Genomic DNA, 24768 nt, shown 5'->3' with positions numbered 1-24768 from the left:
GCAATTACTGGAAGTTACTTATAAATATTTTATGAAAAGAGAGCATCACGCTGAAAACATAAAATTTTATGTTCAATTAAGCTGAACTCGGGCTTGCCCTTTCCTGATGCTTATAAACAAAGGAGGAGTGACTCTGGGAATGGAAAACATTCTAAATGATGATCAACCCAAACATTTGTTTTGCCTTTAATAAAATGCATGAAAATTGCTACTTCATACTGGATCAAAATTATAATTGTGTGTTAGGATTAAAAAATATAACATAACAATTCAGAGTTTTCTCTTTATTGTCAAGAATGACTGTTTTTCTGTAGCGCTGAGAATCCCTGATGAGTGCCTGATGAATGTTGAAAAGAGCTGACGTTTCTAATCAGTGGAACACAGGAAAGCCGATCTGCGGTTCTAAATTAAAGCTCCAATCAACATTATGATGTGAAAGAAATGTCGGGGGCTTGTCAGCCCAACACGTGCTTTAAGGAGATAGCCAGGGAACCATTTCCCGATGCCACTAAAGATAGAAAGTGATGGCATTTCTCCACCTCGAGGAAAATGGATATTCTAAAAGCACAAAGAAAATGGCTCATGTAGCACTCTGTGCTACTTTACCCAAGATGCTTCCTCAATAATCAGATTAACAGCCAACACAGGTACAAATGGATGTGCTAATGTTCATCTCAATTAGACAAAAAAGTTAAATGGGCCTTCAGATGTCTGATCTAGGTGCTTTGCTTTGTCAACGGTAGTTTCATGACAGTCAAACTGACCTTCATATCACATGGTTTTCATTTTTATAAGTGGCTGAACACAGGTGCAGGACTGGGGTATCAAGGAACAACGCCCTTGACATATGTTTATAAAGGAAGTACAGCATTCAAGTAAATTAAAAATGAAAAACAAAAAACAAAAACAAAGCCATGGATAATTAATGCCCTGAGTAAGAGGGTGGAGTGCGGGGCGGGGGGTGGCAAGGAAAGTCCAACCAAACAAGTCATTCATTAGAGGAGTTAAAATAAGAACTGTAGGGGCACCTGGGTGGCACAGCGGTTAAAGCGTCTGCCTTCGGCTCAGGGCGTGATCCCGGCGTTCCGGGGTCGAGCCCCACATCAGGCTCCTCCGCTATGAGCCTGCTTCTTCCTCTCCCACTCCCCCTGCTTGTGTTCCCTCTCTTGCTGGCTGTCTATCTCTGTCAAATAAATAAATAAAATCTTTAAAAAAAATAAAAAATAAAATAAGAACTGTATTTTTTATAGAATGGAGTCTGAATGTAGGGCATCCTAGGATTACACTTTTCCTAATGTAAACTGGTCACACAGGCTAAAAAAGAAATGCTACCCTCCAAAGGGGGACAGAAGAAAGAGATTCAGAGGATATATTTATTTTGTTAGTGATGTTTGAATATCTGAGAGCATAAAGAATAAAACACCCAGCCTGAAGCAAAAAAGGGAGATACTCAAAGGAGACAAAACACAGGAGATCGTGACAACTTCCTCAAGCCTATTATGTAGAGAGGAACACAGGGTCACTGGCACAAGCAGAGAAGTTAGGAAGGAAACTTCCTGCAGTTTTCAGTCACTTGTTACATCAGGAGAGAATGGATGATTCCAAAGTGCTGCGTAATTGAAGGTCTCATGTAAATCATCACTATCTTTGCTATTACTTGTTATTATTGTTTGAAGTGGTAGTAGTAGGATTAATTTTCCTCCTCACTGGCTAATGAAGTTCACATTGTATGCATGTTCTTTAAATGTTTGGAATATTCCAGAAAAGCTTTCAATGAAGCTTGGGCATGTCTCTGAGAAACTAAGATTCTCTAAGTTGTTTTATATTCTATATTCAGACTAAGCTCAAACGTATTTATTGCCAAGATAATTCACAGTAACGTTTTTGGAAATATTTTTTAAGGATAAAAAGAATTAGGATATACTGCTAAATATTTCAGAATCAGCCTTACTTCATCGGAATTCAATAAACATTTATTGGGCACTTGCTGTGTGCCAGGCCCTGTGATATATGCTAGTGATAAAAAACAAAACAAAACAAAACAAGGTTAATAAGCATAATCCTGTCCTCAAGGAGCTTCAAGTCTCATTGTTTGGTGTAGTATCTTACTCTACTCAACAGGATTTGTTATCTATAGTACTGAAATTTAAATAGGCCTTGCTTAATAAGCAACAGGAACCTATATTGTGAAAGTTTGTTTTACGTTATAGAATGGGGGTTGACAAACCATGACCCAAGAACCAAATCCAACCTGTCTGCTGTTTTTATAAATAATGGTTTACTGGAACAGATCCATTCATTTGTTTATATATGATCTCCTGTTCCAATGGTACTGTTGAGTCATTGCCACAGAGACACCTGTGGCCCATATCTTCCCCTTTACAGAAGAAATATCAATCTCTATTACAGAAAATACATAAACAGAGAATTGCTACTAAAAATCTAAGACTTCATGGAGATTTGGAAATATAGCCTGCTAAAGAAACGTTTATTCTGTAAAACCAGAATTCTTTAAGGACAGTGCTTGTAAAAACAGTATTTCATTTTTTTCCACTTAGAATTTGTAAAAATCCCTATTTCTCAGCATACTATTCAGTTAGCATCAACTGGATAAGTGAATGTGGGGAGACACACAATTTGGGGAGACGTCACAGCAGCAGAAGCTGCGGTCCTTATTTACTCACGTGGCACAGGGGGCAACTGCATCTCCTTGAGACACACAGGGTTCTTTTTCTTCAAGTTCTGGACACTCTTTCTCGCTGCCAATAGGAAACTGCCTAATGATCCGTGTCCTGACACGAGTGCCTTTGGGGGACGCCGCATCATGGCACGTTTTGGAACAAGGACTCCATTCTGACCACTCTGACACCTGGCACTCTTTGGTGATCACACAGGACTGGAAGGTCATCGGCAGCTTCTCTTGCTGGCAAAAGCTGCAAAAGAACATTGGTATTCTCATCACAGACTCATAAGCAGTTACGAACTTTGTCTTCTACACTCTAGAGTAAAATAAGCTTGGACATTTTTATTTCTACTTGGAGGTACAATTCCAATTTCATTGAAAATATATCAACATTTATGATGTGTAAAAGCAGTTAGACTCAAAGCTAACATTTGCATTTCCTCCTATTTTGTAAGAGTTGTTAAACTATTCATAGGAAAGAGAAAATAAAGGGACTAAGCAAAATTAACTGAAACTAACTTCATCATATTGTTCATTTCACTCATTCCAGATTTGTTTTAATTTAGAAAATGTGAAACCAAGAGCTATTAACATATAATTTTCATTGTTGAGTGATTTAAACAAACATGCTTGGCTAACTTAATACGATACTGTTTTAACTAGAAAATATAAGGTTAACATTATTTTTAATATCACTTGAAACTTTAGCTGCCACTTACAATGACAATATATGCTTATTCAAATAGATCAACTTTTCTAGTTCATATTTTAATATGCAATATACATATGGGTATCTTGAATATATCATAAACATTAGAAATATGTCTGTTTATGTATTAAAGAATACCAGTGAAGTACTTATGTTCAAACTTTTCTCTCTCTGCTCTTACTTGAATTAGAGGAATGTTGGATTCTAAACTAAAATGTATACATATGAAGATGATGTTATGAATGTCAATGACTACGGGCATATGCACTCTGAGTGGTTTTCCTGGAATTGGATGGCCTTGTGTTGATTCTTAGTTGAACTCTTGCCCATTCTCAATAACCAATGTTTACAAGACACAGGCAGCCTGTCGCCATGACAGAGCCATCTGTTCCAGTGGGAGAATGTACTGATAATTCTGTCTTGTCATTCAGGTGCTATATTTAACTATGGTAATTAACCATACGAGAGGCAGGTCCATTCTAATGCAACAACTCACATTCAATCTTCTTAATTCTACTGGCATGTGTACGAAAATTGCATTCCTAAGAGACAATTAGAGTTCAAAGCATCAAAGTCAATTTGTCTGAGTTGAGAGGTCTGGGAAGAAGAATCATCCGAGAATAGTGGTAAAAGCGCCCTGTGAGTCAGCTCTGTTTTTCTTACAGCAACAGAAAGGATCAAAACCCAATTTTTACTCAAATGGCATGTACTGATTATTAATAATTCATGAGGTACAACACTAACTATGAAGCAAAACTTCCTCTGTAGTAAGTTTTCATTCTTATACTTACGAGTTCATTCACAAAAATCAGACAAAATAATGACCAGATCATCACCTCTATAATGCCTCTCTTTATAAAATTCTCCATATTTTATTTCCTCTTAGATACATTTCTTATCTTTCATGAGATTGTCTTCATATAAACATGCATATATTGTCCTCTATGTAATACTTTCTAAGTTCATGTTCCATGTGCAGGCAGAGGGATTGACAATTTCTTTTAATCTTTTGTAGAGAATTTGACCATCAGCTAACTACCTCCAGTTAGTTACCCTGGTAATCCAAGTTAATTAGGTTACTACATCGTATTATTTATCACAAAATGGCCCCTTTGGATAAATTCTGCCTGCACTGGGGAAGCTACAAATATCTGGTAGAAAGCTACAGCTTTGGGCTTCCCTGAATGTGGCTACTCTTGGAACAGGGCTTGTTTTTATAGGGACCTTGCAGGCCATGACCATGGGGTTGCTTCAAGAGATACCTGCTTCTGTGGATTATGAGACTTTTAAGCCAGGGCAGCTCTTAGGCCTGTCTGATGTAGAACTTTTCTTCCATTTGAGCTGTGTTGCATGGATTTCTATGAGAATTCCCACCAGATGAGGAACGTCTGAAACTACGATCATGTCAAGTTCCTATTCTATATCCTTCCAAGCAGACTTGATGCCAAATGTGGCCTCGGGTAGTCATGTGTGTCTTGGGTATATGCAACCTAAGTTTAAAACCTCACTGGAGACTCCCAACAATCCTTTTACATATGTACCATTATTATTTCCATTTTATAGGGAAGGAGTCTCTGAAAGGTTAGGGAACATGTTCAAGATCATATAGCTAGTTAGCAGTAGACTGGAATTTGAACTTGGATTTTTAAAAATCAGAGCCCATTTTCTTAACCATTCTTCCTCCTTGTTCCAATTTAAACTGTAAATCTTGGTCTGTTAGGGCAAATGCGTTAGTTGAGGCCAATGCCAAAGTTACCGGCTAATTGTCAATCAACTAGTATTGCTAGTTCACTACCCCAGGGTTTGTACCATCCATGCACTTCGTAAATGTGCTGCTTGTCCTAAGGAGGAATTAGTGATTATGGAAAAGCCAAAACAAATATATTTCCTTGGTCGGTTAGTCACTATGGTCACTATGGTGAATTTTAAACAGTGTATTAGAATTTGTCAGATTAAGATAAAGACAATTTAGGGAGATATGAAAAGAGAAGAGCCATTGGTTGGTGGGAGAAACACAGATTTTTCCTTGACCTCAATGTAAGGAGTTTGTGTTGTACAGTGGAAATAGGACTGGAATAAGCCTAGGTCAGATCAAGGGCAGTTACAATGATCTGGAAAAGCACTTCCTGTGGGTGAGAGCACCACTTCAAGACGTGCAGCAAAAAGGACATTATTTGTATTTTATATACATTTTGATAGTGAGGTAGAGGGTGGAATATTAGGGCACAAGATTGGAGGCGGGGAGACTATGATAATGATTATGATGATGTCATTGACATAATATAATGCACATATCAATAAATAGAATCATATATTGAGCGCTTACTATGTGCCAGGCAATGCTCAAGCAGAAAGGTATGATCATGAACATGAGATTAAGCTTCACTGAATGTCTACTATGAGCCATGTCCTGTGTTGAGTTTTACCTATAATATCTAATTGTAATCCTCACAACTACTCTGTAAGGTGGAAAGTCATTTGTTTGTTTATTTGTTTAAGATAAGGAAATGCAATCTAAATGTCTCCCCTACGTCTAGCAAATAACAGAACTGGGATTCCAACTAAATCTTTCTGCTTATGAGGTTTGTAAAGGTGCAACCAAGGTGATGGCAACAGGAATTAAAAGGAGGTACCAACTATACGAAAAGACGACTTAGAAACCATGCAATCCAATGGACAGTTGAAAGGGTTAAAAGAGGAGGAGTCATTAAATAGCTTGGAAGTTTTTAACTTTGGCAAACTCGTGAGCAACACTGCATTTCTTTGAAATGGAATGAGAAGCAAGTTTCTGGCAGTTGATAAATGAGTTTAACATTAATGTCTTGATTTGATATGGACATATCCAGGACATATCCAACAGGCTAACAATCAGCAGGCAGATCCAGAATTAAAGGTCAGGGTTTAGTTGAAAGTTCTAGATGGCTTGTATACTTTTAATAATCATGAGCACATCAGAGTTGAAAGCCAAGGCAATAGGAGGGTCTGAAGGCTCACACCCTGGGTATGATTTAGGCCTTGGTAAACATTTTGTGAATGTTAGTGAGACTAAATAGGGTCAACTAAATGACCCGTGGTTACTAAATTTTCAGCTGCCATCCTGTACCAGTCTCTCCTTTATTCTGGCCAGGCAAAAAACTGACCCTAAGAGCTTAGGGGTACTACACATTTTGGTTCATCATGAGAACATGCCCCTCTCGGAAAGTCCAAGGCATGGGCTGTGCCTTTGCAAGGGTGGCTGGCAGAAGATGTGATGGTCACTGCGACAGTTTCCTTTTCCTTTACATGGCATGTTCAGGATAGCCCCGGTGACCAAGACTTAATGGAACAAAAGTCTGGCTTTGAGAAAGAAGCAGATGTGATTTAGTGCACCTTATATCAGATAGAAAGTAATCAGATAAATATTGAAAAAAATGAAAAATTGGAGAGCAGAGTTCAATACTTGTCTTTAAAGAGACTTTACTAAGAGATGACAGAGCACTGACATTTTTGACAACTACTTTTAAGCTCTGATTATCCACATCTTTAACATTTTTAATTTCAGGTCAAGGTTAAAACTGATAAATTATAAGTTTCATTTTCGATAATTTGAGTTATTCAAGTTACACACAAAAAAGAAAGCAGTTGAGTTCAAATCTTTTTTTCCTAAAATTATTTCTGTAGCCTATTTAATAATTATAACATCTGTGAAAATATACCTTCTTTCTAAAGGTAGTCTAATTTATCTCCTAAAATACCATTATCCTTCTTTAGCTTCTTAAATAGAAACTTCGAAACAGCCTCATTTTCTTGGGAGCTAGTCCCAACTTTCCTTTCTGGTAACGAAAGCTCTCCATAAGCTGTCACTGCTCCCACTGCCCTCCCTCAGCTTGTCACTTAGCCACAATTAACTTTCGGTCCTGCTCCCCAGTAGCCTGCAGCTCTGCCTGCTCTCCTAACTGAATCCACAGAAGAATAGCCTGGTTCTTCTACCCACTTTTGTCTACACTATTTGCCATTTGGAATTTCATCTCCCATCTTCTTTGCTTCTCTGAAGCAAACTCTCTCCAAATCTAGATAGCATGTCCATCACTCAGGAAAAGTCTCCAAATATGGCCTGAAGTAACCCCTGCCCCAAACAGCACATTGTGAAAATAATTCCTTTTCACGGGAAGCAGATGAAATTATAGACTGGAAGTATGGCACCATAAGCTATTAGTAAGAGATATGTGTCCCTTATAAATAGGTAGGCCGAATACATTGAGGAGGCACCTTGTAAAACCATCTGACGCCTCTTTGCTTTGAATCTTCTTTTAATCCTTTTCTCTCTCTCCTTCTCTCTCTCTCTTTTTAAAGATTTTATTCATTTATTTGAGAGAGAAAGAGCATGAACGGGGGGGGGGAAGGGAGAGGTAGACTCCCCACTGAGCAGGGAGCCCATTGTGGGGCTCGATCCCAGGACCCTAGGATCATGACCCGAGCCAAAGGCAGATGCTTAACCAACTGAGCCACCCAGGTGCCCCACTCTCTCCTTCTCTCTTGATAGATTAAAAAAAAAAAAATAAAAAACAATCTTGTTCTCTTTCTGTTCCTAATAAGGCAAAAAAGAAAAGGAAAAAAAAAAAAAGAAAAAGAGAGTTATAGTTGTATGTCACCATGGCATTTTGTTTCTAATTCAGGGAAAGAAAGAAAGTGGTCAGAATGGCTTCACATCATCTTGTTGCAGCCTAACATCTGCAGTCTGGGGCCCTGGAGATGGAAACTGTTCCTGAAGGCTTAGCATAATCCAGAGTTTTGCTACTCAATGTTAGGTCTGTAGACCACCCGTTGTAATTAACTGGGAACTTATTAGACATGCTGAATTTCAGGTCCCCGGGCTGCTCTCCAGAATCAGAATCAGTATTTTAACAACATTCTCAGCTGCTCTATAAGCACAATAAAGTTTGAGAACACTGGTCTCCAGGTAACTCCCAACCACTCCAAAAATATAAGCCACTCCATATTTATAGTTGACAAATAAATCTTTATCAGTATTAGCCCTTACTTCTTAGATAACAGAAACTAAGTAGATCACACAATAAGATTTATTACCAGATATGAGATGGTTTATAAAATAATTGGATAAGCTACAGGAGAAGGCATCTAAACCAAGCCTCCAGGACAAATTCCAGCCCTCAGAATCACACCGCTGTTTCTCTAATCCATAAAGCTGCTTTTGTGGCTTTAGGAAGCCACTTTCCTGGCACAAACTCCCCCGGGGAATGGGTACTTCTCTCTCTCTTCCTAAGGATTTCAGCTCAGATTCCAAGCCCAGCTCTAGCACATGATTGGAGTGTAAATCACATCCAGGCTACAAGCAACTTTGAAAAATATGATAGAGTTTTTTTGCCTTTGTAGCACAGAAAAATCCTCCAAGAACAGTGCTATTCAAAAAGTGGTTCATGGGTGAGGGCAACTGTTTGTTAAGGGTACGCCAGGAGCTAAGCCCAGGAGTCGAAAGGAAATACCAAGGCATTTTTAAAGCAGTTTGAAGTCTGCAAGACTCAAGCACATGATCCCTGGATGCAATTCGATGACCAGGGCACACAGGCCGGTTTTGTTCATGCAGAATTCCGTGGAGAGATGCATATGGCACGAGCGATCTATATTCTAAACATATACAATAGGACTGTGTTATTTGATCAGTAAGACATCAAGCAAAAACAAAAATGAAAACCAGCAGCCAACATCTGATCCTTTGCTGTAGAGAGCTGGAGAAGCACCACACTGGTGCAGTGGGATGGGATGACTGACGAGCCAGCCCACGTGTGGTAGCCCCTAAACCCAGCTCAGTGCTACTCCTTCACGAGGCCTATAGCATATGATGAGCTCATGGGACTTTTCAGAAACATAAATCACTTTGGCACTTAAGAACGTATTATCTGTAAATAAGATTCATAGTAATATATCTTTTTTCGTTATTGTAGAATGAGTCTATAAGCACTTAAAAAATTCTTACTGAATTAAAGAACATGTTTTCTTCCTGTTAAGATGCAAATGCCTTAAATAACACTTCTCATGTTACAGGAGAATTTTCTATATAAAGGACTTTACCCTAAATCTTCTTGTAATATTAACAAGAATCCCCAAATTTTGTAATATGAAAAAATAAATTTGGTGTTCAGAGTAGATTCGAGTATCACTTTCTATAAAGGAAAACATATGCAGGCTTGTATACTCTGTTCTTAATTTGATTAGGTATTTTTTTCCCCCAAGAATCAAAGTGCTTGTCCCAATGCTGGCCAGAAAAATGTTAAGGGTAACGAGACTTAAAGCACTTACAGAGCACTACTGCAACTCTACCGATGACCTGAGAAAAAAAGGACATGCTTTCGGAGGTAGATGCATTTCTCACATGCACTAAGACAGCCATCAGCCAACTGGCAGTCATGCCTTTAGTCCCATGTCTTATGCTTACATATAAACAGATTTAATTTTAAAATTATATCCAGAGAATGCTCAGATATATTTATTTTTCCTACTAATATACTGCTTGCTTTTTCAATGAAAAAAATGAATGGACCAAGAGGATTGCCCAGTTTTTCCAAGAGGAGTTCCCAGTTTGTAGCAAGACAGAAAATGATGTTGTCACTCATAATCAAGAGACCCAAGATATTCCTAAATTGCTCCTTTCAAGTGGCATTACTGATCAGGTAGAGATTACTCTGCTTCATAAATTTCCCATATAGTGAAATTACATTTTCCTAAAAGACCTCTAAGGTCTCTTTCTTCGATAAAATTGAAGACTCTTAAGTTTTCCTAGTCTAACCAATCTAAATTCTCACCGGCTTGTGTTTTCAGATAGAATCTTTAAAAAAACACTTCTCCCATCTTTATATTCAAGCTGTACTCATTTTTTAAACACAAAATTGAATTTCCTGTAATTTACCATTTATTTATCAAGTTGAATGAACAGTTTGCAAATTTTCCGAGCTAATTTCATTCTCTAAGTGTGCCCTTTCCTTTACAGAATTCAGCAAGTTAGAAGCAATAATTCTCATGGAAGCAAAATGCATGCACAGTCAAACCACTTTCCTTATAAAGGCAGAGGTCTTTCCCCTTGCTTTGATGTTTGAAAATCTTTTGTTGAGTTGCTGGGGAATGTTGCCAAATGGTGTCACCTGCCAGCTGGAGTGATCATATGCTCCCTATTAAAGCTGAGGGCCACGCTGCTGGTCAGCAGCTGAATGTGAGACTATCCGCGCAGCACGTATTTAGTAATGGGATAAACTGCTACAGCAATGAGGCCTCCCTGGAAGGGCCAGTACATACATTTTCTACCCTTTCACACAGCAAAGGCTTTCATGCAGCTGCCTCCTTATCACCCGTGCCGTTGCAGGTGGCGCACCACAGTGCAGCTTCATGGCACAATCCCAAAGCCACCCCAAGCGAAAACTCTACATAGATTGATGAGGCAGGGTAAAACCCATCTACCAGACTTCTAAAATGGTGTTACGGGGCAGGATTAATTTTGGCAATTCTTCTCACCAGAGTCATTCTTTAACATTAAGGAACTTTTGCCTCTATTTTGAAAAACTCAAACAAAAAGAGAAGGAAAACATAACCACGGGGGGTATTTTAGGTATTATTGTGGGTTCTGTACCCAATTTCAACATGTGGAATCGAGGGTTTCCAATGAGTACCAATGAGCAATTCTTGGGCATGAGCAAGGTGTCTGAAAATGCAACTCAATGCTGACATTAACTACCCAGTTCAATCCTACATAACTGCCCCCAGCACCCTTCCGATGCCAGTTCCAAGTCCAGGTTGTCATCTGTGCTTCTGACCAACCAGCTACAGACCAGAAGTTCCCAAGAGCCACTTCTTGGGTTTGACAGAACTTGGGAGAAACATTTTACTTCCTAGATCACCAGTTTATTATAAAACGATAGAACTCAGGAAGAGCCAGATGGAAGAGTTGCAGAGGACAAGGCATGGAGAAAGGGTGCAGAGCTTCCATGCCCCTTCTAGGCCCACCGCTCTCATCCCACCCAGCACATCTGCATGCTCGCCTAGCCTGGAAGCTCTCCAAACTCAATCCTTTAGGGTTTTTTATGAAGGTTTCATTACACAGGTACAATTTATTAAGTCACTGGCCATTGGCAACTGATTTAATGTCATGCCCCTCTCCCTTTCCAGAAGGGTGGGAGGTGGCACTGAAAGTTCAGACCCTCTAATCACAGGGTTGGCCCCAATGACAATCAGCCCTCTTTAGGTGCTTTCCAAAAGTCACCTCATTAACATAAAAAAAAAGGCACCTTGCTCATTATCAACATTTACGAAATTCCAAGTGTTTTCGGATCTGTGAGCCAGGAAATGCAGATGAAGATCAAATATTATTTTTCTTATACATCACAATATTCTGTATGAATTATTTAAAAGAATGATCAAGTATCAATTCAATTTTTTTTCATTTTTATTATGGTCAGTTAGCTACCATATAGTACATCATTAGTTTTTGATGTAGTGTTCAATGATTCACTAGTTGTGAATAACACCCAGTGCTCATCACAACACGTGCCCTGTATCAATTCAAATGTTAACTGTCATAATTCTCATGACAAATGGAAGGCAGAGAGAAATCAGGTCAAATATATCCAAGGTAAGGGACAGAAGTTAAAGGCAAGAAAGATTTGGGGCAGTGAAAATGACTGGAAAAATTTTTTTTAAAAAAGATCTTATATATTTGAGAGGGAGAGCAAGAGCATACATACATACAAATGAGCAGGGCTCGGGAGGGGCAAAGGGAGAAGGAGAGGGAGAAGCAGACTCCCTGCTGAGCAGGGAGCCCCAAGGATGCAGGGATCAATCCCAGAATCCTGAGATCATGACCTGAGCTGAAGGCAGACGCTTAACTGTCTGAGCCACCCAGGTGCCCCTGGAAAATTTTTCTATGTTGACTAAAACACTGGATTCCATAAACATTCACCTAATCTGCCCAATTCTCCATTTCTCTATTGCTTAAGCTAGTGGTCCCAGTGATTACTGAAACTAGTACACCACTTAATCATAAAATGTAATTCATAATTCATAGAAATGTGAGAAAATCAATGTAATTATTCTAAAAGAATGCCAACTCTTCTTGCTTTTATCGCTGATGCTAGAGTATTTCCCTTTTTCTCTTTTCTCTGAACTTTCATTCTCGTAGATGAACGTTCATAACCATTTCTTCAACTGAAATAACTGTGGACATATTTCTATTTACCTCAAATCCAATAGCTCTCAAATGGGATCTAACATTTCCCCCTCAAACTGGCTTGCTGCCTCTCCCATTCCTCCTGATTCTTCATTGTCAACTCCACCCCTGCCAATTCGGCAGCAAGTTATCACAAAATACTTATGCAGAGCATCCTTCTAATCAGCTCTGCCCTCCATTGCCACTCGCACAGTCCTGAGCCAAGTATTCTTTGTCTGGTGACAGGAGTAGGAGGTTGAGCTGCCATTTTTCTTTCATTTGTCTTCTGTATTAATTGTCCTGCACTGGCCTGTCAGAATGACTTTCCTGACAAACTTTTATTTATCTAATTTATCACCTGTTCAAGAACTCACAATGGCTGGCTTAGCATTCACGGCACTCAGTTGGACCCCTTCCCCCTGACTTCCAAGGCTCTTCATAGCATCCCTAGCATCTTCTCAAGGATATGAAAATGTAGAATGCGGCTTACATCCATCCAACTCCTCGCAGCTCCCGTTCCTCTCTCATTTCTTTGGGCTGCCTCAGTCTTTCAAAGACCTGCTCAAGCCCACGACATGTTTATCGAACACTGAATTTAACAAAAAATTTTAAATACTGAATTAAAATTAGCAAATGATATGTCCAGAATCGAGGACACTTATGTGAATAATTCCTGTGACAAAGAGACAGAACTGCTCCCTAAGAACAGTGGACCATTAGGATAGGCAGAGAGGGTGAACGGTTTCAGATCAGCGGCAGAAGATCTGCTTCACAGAGGGGAAGGATTACAAAAGTGTTATTGTTGCCCAAAGTGTAAAGAGCTGCCTAAAACGAGACGAGGTCTGGGACACTGGAAGGAGGGTCTAAGTGAACGTCTATTCGGATAGGGCAGTGTGGTCTTAGAGGGGAGGCTAAAGGGACTTTAGTAACAGGTATTCCTGGACCCTTACTCCCAGTTTATCCAGACATGCTTACTTAGTCTATTGTTTTTTGTTTTTTGTTTTGCTTTTGTTTTAGTTTTTTTAAATATTGGGGCCAATGTTAAGTTTTTCTTAATTAGATGTTCTGGTGCCATTTTTTTTTTTTCTCTCTCTCTTTTTACCTAGTGAAAGAAATAAAGAGAATTCGGCCTGGAGAGAATGGAAAGACCTGCATACTTGTCCTTCATAACATGATCTCGAACAAATCAGTGATTTTCTCCAAGTCTCTAAATTAGAGATAGCAGCATTTGGCTTTTATATTTGACAGCATAATTGTGAGAATGTGAGTAACAGATATGAAAACTACTTGAAAATGGTTAATTCCTACAAATGTGAGCTTTCAAGATGATGGCAAAGACGAGGCAAATAAAGTTACATATTTGAATCTAACTTCCATATTAACTTTCTTCGCTGGAAGCTACCTCAAGTCAACCTAAAATTGTTATCTCTGCTGACAGTAAAAGGGGCATTTGATGTCTTACTGTCTGGTTCATCTCTAATTTCTGGGTGTATGATACTACTTTCTCCTTACTGAACTTTAGTCTTCCTCAAATATTGCAGCATTATTTTATTCATTCGTTTATTTTGCCTCAATGCTGGGGAAGAAATAGTGACATACACTCAATTGATAAACCACATGATGCAGATAACCAAATAGAAAGAAATCATTGTCAACGCAGCGGGTACAGGGAGTAATGGGTATTTTAAATGTCATAAAACTAGAGAAGAGGCTTTACATTGCAAGATATAAAGAGTTCTTGAGAAATAGTACTTTAAAACATCCTTCCCACTACTCAAAAACTCTTTAATAAATTCTTTAAATATGCAGTCTGTAGGATGAAGAACACAGTTTGATCAGTTCTTTCTACATTGAGAGAAATGGGAAAGCTAAATCATTTAAAAGAAGATAATTCTATTTGCTGTTCCATAATGCATTCTCAAAGGCTCCCAGAGGCTCAGGAAAAAACCAAGACATTCAGAAATAGGACTTAAAAATCAACATCTTTAGATAAATTGCAATAAACAGGAAAAATGAAAAGTCATTATAAGTATATGGGAATTCCTGCCAGAATATTTGTTCAACTTAATGGAAAAGTGCCTGTTGTTGGCTTCATTTCTATCTCATCATTTTTTTTTTCACTGTGTTCCAATATACATACGTTGTAATCTCAAAGTTATTTCTCTTCAGTGGTAGAAAGCTCTTTTGTTGAATTAAAAGTTACATGGAAGAGGATGCTTCAGAGAGATTAATAAAAAGGAGAAGGCAGATTCCCTGTTTAAATACCTATTTGAAGTGTTATAATACAGAGAGGGTTTCAAGTTATAAATTGAAGTCTGATCTGGCCTCTAATAACCAGAGTGAAAGAATCTCATGTTTCAACTTCAATTGTATATATTTGTCATAACTATGAGAATTTGGAAAGATATTTTTCAGTTAAAATGCAAGGTTTTTTTTTTTTTTTATTGCAGGTCTATTTAAAGTGTTAGGAAAGATCTAACTAAATCAACATTTAATGTGTAATAAAAGAAATGAATCCAATTTTTATTTTAAAGAAGGAAGGCAATGCGTTAACTATATGCAGATGGCACTTTTAAATATATAGATTTTCATTTTGGGAAGGGAGGATTGACTACAATGTTATTTTATTGTGTTATATATTCTATGATAACTGATTAATAAGGCTATTCTTCAGAGTATATTAATTCTAATATTAATGGATAACTGTGTACTCAGGCAGGAGACCTATTATATTACTTATAAAAATAATTACTGCACATTAAATGTTTACAAGGTAATAAATATTCATGATCAATTTCATTAATATTAATAATAACCATCATCATTGATTTAATAGTTTGCTAGGCATTATATCTCATTATTCGTTCAGAAAAGCTGTTATGCATACTGTATTTGTAACCAAATGCAATAAATTTATAGTTTTAATATTAGAACATAATTTACTGGGCTTTAAACTTCCTGAATCAAAGCAATATATAAAAACACAGGAGGGTGTTGAAGGTGGTAGGTTAATCCAGGATGCATTGCTATGACTGGCCTTAAGTTTCATAAAAGCACACAGGTATACTTGTGTGTGTACTTTATATGTATATATAAACCCAAGATAATATCCCTAACTGATCTTTCAATTTTTGCAGATAAGGTAACTGTGACCCAAAAATGACCAGCAATTTGCTGAATTTATAGAATTGCTGTCGCTGGCCCTCTCGTTTTATAAGTGCTGCCCTCTTAGGGCCTGCGGAGAAACCGAGTCCTTCATGACAGCACGCCCAGCCCCAACCTATTATATCCTGAACTGCCCAAGGGAAAGCTACCAGATTCTTGCTGCTGGGGTTCCATGCCCCTCTGGGTGGACTTACTAAGCATCATCCAAGATGACCCCATGCTGTTCTCCCTCTTCATAGCATGGTCTTCCTAGAGTCTGTAGGAAACAGCCTTTGCCATAAGTATCTCAGAGAGTTTAGGACCTACCCCATCAGCCCCTAAGGGCACAGCAGTATTCTGTTAGCACTACCACTGCAACGTAGTCAATCAGCCCAATCTAACTAGATTACTGGACCCCAGGAAATGGAGAGGTCTCAAGGAAAAGCCTCTTATTAGCTATGAGGTAAAAAGAGTAGCTGCTCTTTTCAAAGAACTTCACAATAAAATCCTTCTTTCTCAGCACTTTAACTCTTTTTTATATTTGTTAAATGTTTTTGAGGATCAAAAACTGTCAAAAAGTATTCATATATATATATACATATATATATACACATATATACATATATATATACATATATATATACATATATACATATATATACATATATATATACATATATACATATATATTTGAAACACATGTGTTTTTTAGATACCCTGCATATTTGCAAACAAGCATCCTTAAACATGTTCATGTTTATGTAAATACATGTATGCAATCTATCAAAGTATCAGAAATGATTTTATTGGATCATATATTTTAATAATAAGTTTTGACAGTATTATCAAATCATCTTAATTTTTACAATCTTAATTTTTATGCTGATCAGCAGTGTATGAGTCCCATTTCATCAAATCCTAACCCAAACTTGATATTATGAAATTTTATATAGTCTTTAAAACTGAAAGGGTGATAAGTGATTAACTCACTGCTGTCTTACTTTGTACTTCTCTGAATGTGAATGAACATCTTTGTATAAATTAACTGGCTTCTTCTACCTCCTCTTTGCTTTCACATGGTAAGGAGAACAGGAGAGTTTCACTATCTTACCTTAGGGTCGCCACAGATTTTTATGCAGGGATTTTGCTAATATCATCATGCCAGAGGCCATCTATATGGATGACACATGCTCATCAATGCTTGCGATCAGAGAGTAGCAAGTACCTGAGAGTCACTGGTAAAACATTTGAGCATTAGAAGTGGGAAACAGATGAGATATAAATTCAGAGGATTCCACCACAGTGAGTTTTCTGAGTGTCCAAAATCTTTGGCAGGGGACATCCACAGTGAAAGGCAAATTGCTGTACCTTGCTTCTCCTTACACAAAGGAAAAGGCACAATGCTTGGTGGAACTCCTTGGATTATAGAGAGAGCATATATAACACTTAGCTCATTTGATCTGATGCATTTACTAGGAAAACCAAGTAAATTTGGCAGTCTTGAGTGAGGCCCAAAGCAAACCAAACAAACCAAGCACTTCTAGCTCATGCAGACTTTTGCACCAGTAGCTCTGAACCTGGCTGTTACGGCTCAGTGGAACCAACAGTCATGGAATAACCACAACAGACGGTCTCAGATTTTTGTACAAAGTCATGCTTTTTCTTTAGACCTGAATACTGCCCCCGTGAATGTCAGCCATTTTCTTTCTCTAGTCTCCTCAGGGCTTGTTCATGGAAAAGGTACACAGGCTGGCAAAGGTAAGTGTTTTGCATGAGCTCAAAACATGCACTTCCCTTCACCAAAGTTAACTGGATGCTATCATTCTGAGTGTCTATCTTGCCAATGGCAGTGAACAACCCTGAGCCCCTGAGCCCGAGCCCCGGTACAGCACCACACTGGGAGAATCTGTGATTGGAGGTAGATTAAGCCTTTAATCCTGGAAGATGGGGGCAGTTGGATCTCACTGGTATAGACAATTCTTTTGGCTATGGATTTGCCTCCCTGTTCACCATGCTTCTGCCAGCACCACCTTCTAGAGATTTACTCAATGCCTTCTCCTTAGTCATGGCATCCTACTGCTTCTGACCAGGGAACTTGTTTTCTCCAGTGAATGAATGAAGGCAATGTTATGACCACAATGAAATCTACTAGTCTTTACATGTACCTCGTCATCCAGAAGTAATTGGCCCCGTGAAAGATAGAACAGTCAAAAGTAGTTTCAGCTGAGGTGCCATCTGGGAAATAACAGTTGGTGAAGTTGGGAAGTTTTACCTGAACCGGCAGCAAATATATGGTGCTATTATTCCCAGAGCCAAAATATATATTTCTGGGAACCCAAAAGTAGGCTAGGGATTGACATCTAATGATCCACTTGAAAAATTCTGGTTTGCACCTCTTTGGACATCCTGCTTTATAGGTTTTAGTTCTTAAGTGATGAATGTTTCCACAAGGAGACAGTATTTCTAGTGATTCAGAAGCTGATACAACCACAGGCTGTGTTTGGCTCTTCCTGTCACTAAATCTACTAGCAAAAAAAGGGCAGGTGTTACTTAGTTGGCTGTGGTGATTGGTTCTCATCATCGTGGGCAAATGGAAACACTGCTTGAGAATGGAGGTGCATCCTCGTACTGCTGTCTTTAGTGCTACGAAGGCATATCCAGCAAGCTTAAGTGAATGGGGCATTAAAGTTTTGGGTCACTCCACTGGAAAAAGGTTCCTGAACAGCTACTATTCTAGCTGAAAATGAAAGGACAACTGAATACACAATGAAAGTAGTATTCACTGAAGTACACATAACATAGCGATGGCCTTGTAACCACTTACAGAAACCAGGGCTATGCTAGCTTTCATTTGTTTTCTACCACATACACATGTTCATTTGTATTAATCATATTAATTTTTCCTCCCTATTGTCCATTATAGTCTATATGGGGCATGCTGGTGGTGGATAAGGTCATAATATATATTTATATAGATTTTGGATTGTAGCTGACATATCATCTAGGGATGGAATTTAGTGACTAATTAAGACTGTGGGGAGTAGGTGAACGTATTTTCCTTTGTGAAGATTAGTGCGATTTCAATAACATGTGTGTTACCATGATATTTGCAATATTAGGATGGGAGCAAAACATTATAAATATTGAGTATCCAAAGGAGGGGACTGACCACGGCAAATGTCACAGATTGTCTTATTCCACTCTACTGCAATCTCCCTGGAACACATCTTCTTCGTACGGCAGAGGCCCAGAAGAGGAAGACCACCTATCTCAACTCCCTTGATGCTTGGGTGATATGTGTGGCCTAGATTTTTCAGACCAATGCGGTATATGCAATTTGGAAGGGGTATGAACACAACTGCATGCAGTTTAAGGGAGGTGATCATACTGAGACAGAGGCAAATGGTTACAGAAGTGTTTGGTTATTCTTCACCAGCTAGAATGTAGCTTCTGGCATCAGGGATGCTGAGGAGTGAGCAGTGAGTAGAGGCAGGGGACCACTGCTGGAGTTGTCCCTTGGTGGGCCTGGGTCATTCTCCCAGCTGTGGCAACCAAGCTTGTTTCTCTGGCTTTCCCAAGAATTCTGCCTACTGCCAATAATAAACTCCTTTCTGCTTTCTGTTTGGTCTTTGTTATCTGCAGATAAGAAAATTGACCAGTATGCTGGTTTTCTAATAAATTCACTTAGGTCTGCAGTTCCTACTTTAGCCAAGTACTGCACTATATATTTTCATATATAGTGTACTCATTTTCTATTATTTATAAATAGCTTTCAATTCTTTAGTTTTATCTCCTTTTTAGTCCCGAAGTATATATGTTTCTTTTGGCTATCTTTTAGTTACCAGTTCTAATTGTAATATGTAATTACAGTAAATGTAGTCTGTCGGAAATAAATGGAAGAACATTGATTTAATCCAGATTTGTCTGGTCTCGCACAGTGTATTTCATCCACCGCATTATATAATTTTGAAGTCTGATTTTCTCCATTATTTTAATTACTTTAATGGAGGAAGTCCATCTACAAATTAGATACTCTATGTTTTCTTTTATTTTCCTCTATTATTTAACATTTTAAAAATATCTCACCAGTATTTACTTTGTTGTAAATACTAGTATTTTTAAAAACAATTCTGTCACTAAATTCTTAGATATTACTATGTCACAGTACTATTTATTGAATGAAGTTTCCTTTACTCACTGATTTGTGATACTTCCTTTGTAATACACTACAATTTTAAAAAAGAAAAAAAAAGCCATAATTTTTATGTTTCTCTGCACCAGTATAAGCACACTGCTAGTCTAAGTTTTTTTTTTAATTTTTTATGTTAATTTTTATGTTTCTCTGCACCAGTATAAGCACACTGCTAGTCTAAGTAACTTTTGACACATTTGCCATTCCCTCCTTCTTGAAGTTGCCACAGTTCTCGATTTCTCTGCTTTTAAGAGGGAAATGCAACATCACAAAATGTACCCAGAATTCAGTTCAGCATGGCATTCTGATTTCACCTCTCTCCTCCCACTAAGTTAGACATACAATAAAATCAACCCATGAGAACACATGCGGGAATACCAGTAAGGCATGTGTCCTATCATAACAATATGGTCTGACAACTGTGATCCAAGGCTATCTCGAGAAGCAGAGTAAATTTTGGAGAGCACTGCTTTATCTCATCCAAGAATGGTGTGATATTTAAGAAGCATCGCCAAAGTTGAAATTTCAGTCTTTTCTCACACATCAAAGGGAGTCCAGAAAATGCAGTTTCTATCAGCTCTGATGAAGTTGCTCATTCTCTTACTTAAAGCCCAGGAAAGGGCTCACTCTTCAATTCTTTCAACCTTTCCCTCTTGGCTCCTTGCACATTCTTGTTCTCTTACTTGGACAAGCCACGTGGAACTCTCCCCAATATTTTGTTTCACTACAACCCACAGACCCCACAAAAGTCTAGTTCTTTTGTTGCTCTAACTTGCTTTTCTTGAGAGAACACTCTCCGGCAGCCTTTTTCCTATTTCCCTCAGAGGGGGGGAAAATAGGCAAAGGGGAAAGCACTTAAATAGTAAAAAGTAAAGAAAAAGGCTGTGAATTCTCACAAATTATTGATTTTTATTCTCTAACTTAACCATTAATTTAATTTTTTAAAGGTAATTATCATCTTATTCTTCAAAGAGACTCCAGAAAAAAGTTGCTGAATAAATAACATAAACAATATTTTTAGAACCTCACAGTGATGGTATATTAGTGCTTTGCAAAATAACTATGAGAAGTTTATGCAGCTATATGTAAGCAAGACATTCTATAAGCCCAAGATTTCCTCTAGCCAAAACAAATTTCTCTCTGATCCATAGTACCCCGATGCCTCTTAAATTGCTTTGCAGAACTATTGTATAGACCTGTGCTCTCAATATTTACCAGCAACTGACAGAAGAAACCAGTGTATGCACAATACCCACGCATGTCTGCATGCACACGTGCACACAGACACGTTTTAAGTAACAAATCACGTTTCATTTTTTTCTATTAGCTGTTCAGGTTTCTCAATCTAACTTCCGTTTTCAATCACTGTCACCAACTTCCAAATGTGATTCCAAAACTTCATCTAATATCTTCCTTTCCCTCTTCTTTCACTAATTGCATTTATGCATGTATATACATATAGATCATTCATTCACTCATTTTTCATTCATTTAGCTTTGTTATTGTAAATCACCCCCAAGTCCTTATTGGAAGTAAACATTATAATCACTATATATGAATACTAACAGAGACCTGAAATAGATACACAAATTTCTAGCATTTTTATTGTTGACAAATGACACAAATACTTCACACTATTTGGCATTCTATTTATCACAGATTATCAACAATCACCAATTTCTTTGTTGTTACATTAAATACCTTTTGTTGGATGTTAATGTCTGGTCTAATTAGGAAGTGAATGAGGATAAAAGAAAATTAACCACAATGTTTTGTTTCAATGCTTAAATGACTCTTCTTTAAGTAATAGGCTATTTAAGAGATCTAGAGTTAATTGAAAATTGCCATTATCAAGAGTCTCTCTTCAATTAGCAATCAGAGAGAAAGAACACATATTACTGCGTTTGAAGACCATAGGTCTCATGGCCAGCTCTGAGCTCCAGTGGGATTTAACACAAACTCTAACTACTAACACTTTGTACTGCCTTAAACAGGATTCAATTTGGGTAAATTCCATAACGCTCAATGTTCTAAAGCCTCTCCTCTTTAGTTATTTTTATGATATATCAATCTCGGTTTAAAACATAGAATAAATTCAACGTTTTCTCACTATTCGCAGAACTTCTAAAGATAAAAGAGAACTCAAATACTATACTACTGTTAAGTGACTTGATTTTGATAAGATATCTTCTTCTGTACTAATAATTTAAAATAGTTATTTTAAACTTAAATACATCCCCTGGGAACAAAATTGTATTGACTACTGTCAAAGTTGCAACGGCTTAGCTCTTCCAACTAAAAATACAATGCTAATTAAATAATTGACACAAATATTGGAAAAGATGCGAGAGAAATTTCTTTTGTTAATGCTATCATAATATAATCTGAAAACTCAAGAGACTTTAATAAAACTCTTTTGGAATTAAAAAGAGAATTGGCAATGTGGATGGATGTAAGTTAAATACATACAAATCCAAATAGTTTTTCCCTTGTAAATGCACCTAGACACAGAAATATTAAAAAAAAATTCTCTCCATATTAGCAAGAAAAAAATCACCTACAAAATATTTAGGAACAAGTGCAGCAAGAAATATCCAGAATCTATATAAAAATTGTAATATATTATTTAAAAACATGAAATAAGAACAGAAGAAACAAAAAACTATAAGTTTTGATAGTATTTCATAGTTACATTCAAATATAAATAATTCTAGTTAAAATCACATGGCTCATCTTAGAATTAGATATAAAGACCTCAGTGTTAGAATAGTTACAAAAGCATGAAAAACCAAGAGCAGAAAGGGGAGTACTTGCTATTTCGCATATAGCAAAATATATTACACATTCATTATAGACATGTCCATATGGTATCATATAGAAAGAGATATATAAATCAGTCATATAGTATAGAGAATCCAGAATCAGACTAAAATATACAAGATATTGATAGTTCAATAAATGAAGAAGATATGACCTATTTAAAACAGTACCAGACAGCCAAAGTAAATTAAAAAAACAGACATAAAACTAAAGCCCTGTCTTATACGTACACAAACTAAAGTCTAGAAAGAGAAGACGTAAATTTAAAATTAAAACACAATATAAGTCTTTTAAGAAGATCTAGGAGACTAAATTTGCAATCCATGACTAGGAAGCTCACCTTAACCTCAAAGGAACATGCAGAAGTAGAAAAAAAGACGTTTGATGTTTTAAAAACTCAAAACTTGTGCTAGTCAGATTGATAGATGTGTAAAATCTAAAATGGATATTACAAAGACTGAATTACTGTAACACAAGCTATTACAAACTGATAAAAGAAACACAAACAGAAGAGAAATGAACATGTATTCTGTTCATTTTATATATAGATGCATGACAGCAGAAACGCAAAAAACCATGTACAAATGATAAAGTGCTCCGGTTTGTCATATAACTTCAGCTTGCATAAGACTGGTAACAATTAAGAGCTTTTGTTCAGAGGAACAAGAGAAAAAGGATACTCTTCAACACTAGTAAGGGGAATGTTAGGTGTTAGCACCTCTTTGGAAGGCATCTAGAAAAATCTTTTAAAATTAAATTTGACCCAGCAATCTCATACCTGGGAATATGTGCTAAAAAAGAAAAACACCAGCTCACACAGACATATATATGAGGATATGATTCCTCATGTATGGCTGGTCCTGGTAGTCATGAACCAGAAATAAAGTTAATCTCCATCAGCAGGGAACTTAAGAATTTAAGAAAAATGGATTAGAGTTATTCCTTATAAATTGGAAGGGTTTCCACAGGGTTTTATTTACTAAATGAAATATGTACAATATGATCCATTAAAAAAAAATGAACAAAGTTAGCTGTATGCATGCATATGTATAATCAATATGTGTAGACTTATATGAATATGGCTTGTTAATATAACATATCCATGGGGAAAAGGAGATGTGCTTGATGTACTAATATGATGCAAAAAAGGGGGTAGCAAATCTAGCATGCATGATACAATCCAACTTACATAAGATTATATGATACATTACAGATAACCTAATGTGACGTAAAGCCACCAAAATATTAATAGTGGTTATTTCAGGGTGGTTGGATTCCAGGTAGATTTTCCTTTTGCTTTATATTTTAACACTGTGCTCTCAGTTTAAAGACATTATTATTTATATAAATAGTAAATCTATTCCCACTATGTATAAAGAGTAACAACATATTTTTAAATAATTATATTATGCAATATTTACATGTAAACTAGAGGACACAAGACTACAGAAACATGATCAGGAAATTAAAAAAAATAAACTGGTTTCATTTATTGTTACTGAAATATACTGGATTTTCAAAGCTTTCAGATACCAGTTTCAGCGTAATTTTATAATATTGATGACCGCCACAATTACTACAACAAACAGCTGAATGACTTACGATCTTTGCTGCCATATCTAGTTACAAACAACTGTTTTCAGAGATCAATTCTGATATGATTTATGAGTTTTATCTAAGTTTTTAATTTAAAATAGGCAGCTAAATAAAGGACCGTTTCTTTCATTTTTGTACTTTTAAGAAGACAGGCAACACGGACAAAGACACACAGAAATATAAGTTATCAAGTGATCCTACTATCTGAGTCAGTTTAAATTCTTACGATTTTCTGATTGTATAATTGGCATTTAACTTTGCTGTCTTCCTATTTTATGTCTTTATTATTTTAATGTGCCTATTTTAGAATTATTCTATTTGTGCCTATCTCACATCATTTCCACCTTTGTGTAAGTGGAACATGCTGAAAAAACTGTCCCTATCAAATATTGCTCTTCTATCACCTAGAAAAAGGCTCTAGTCTGGTGCAACCC

The 24768-nt window shown here is 37.1% G+C and overlaps 1 protein-coding gene across 1 annotated transcript in view; it reads right to left on the bottom strand.

Annotated features, from left to right (window-relative positions):
- The window catches only part of THSD7A (thrombospondin type 1 domain containing 7A), a 435785-nt gene that overhangs the window by 210146 nt on the left and 200871 nt on the right, over positions 1–24768 (bottom strand). The window contains exon 3 of the mRNA XM_008686526.2: positions 2685–2933. Coding sequence (XP_008684748.2) covers positions 2685–2933 — 249 coding nt within the window. The remainder of the gene's footprint in view (positions 1–2684; positions 2934–24768) is intronic.

This window comes from Ursus maritimus, unplaced genomic scaffold (assembly GCF_017311325.1).
Source record: "Ursus maritimus isolate PB19 unplaced genomic scaffold, ASM1731132v1 scaffold_3, whole genome shotgun sequence".
Taxonomy (NCBI): Eukaryota; Metazoa; Chordata; class Mammalia; order Carnivora; family Ursidae; genus Ursus; species Ursus maritimus.
This window is presented reverse-complemented; position numbering and strand designations above follow the sequence as displayed.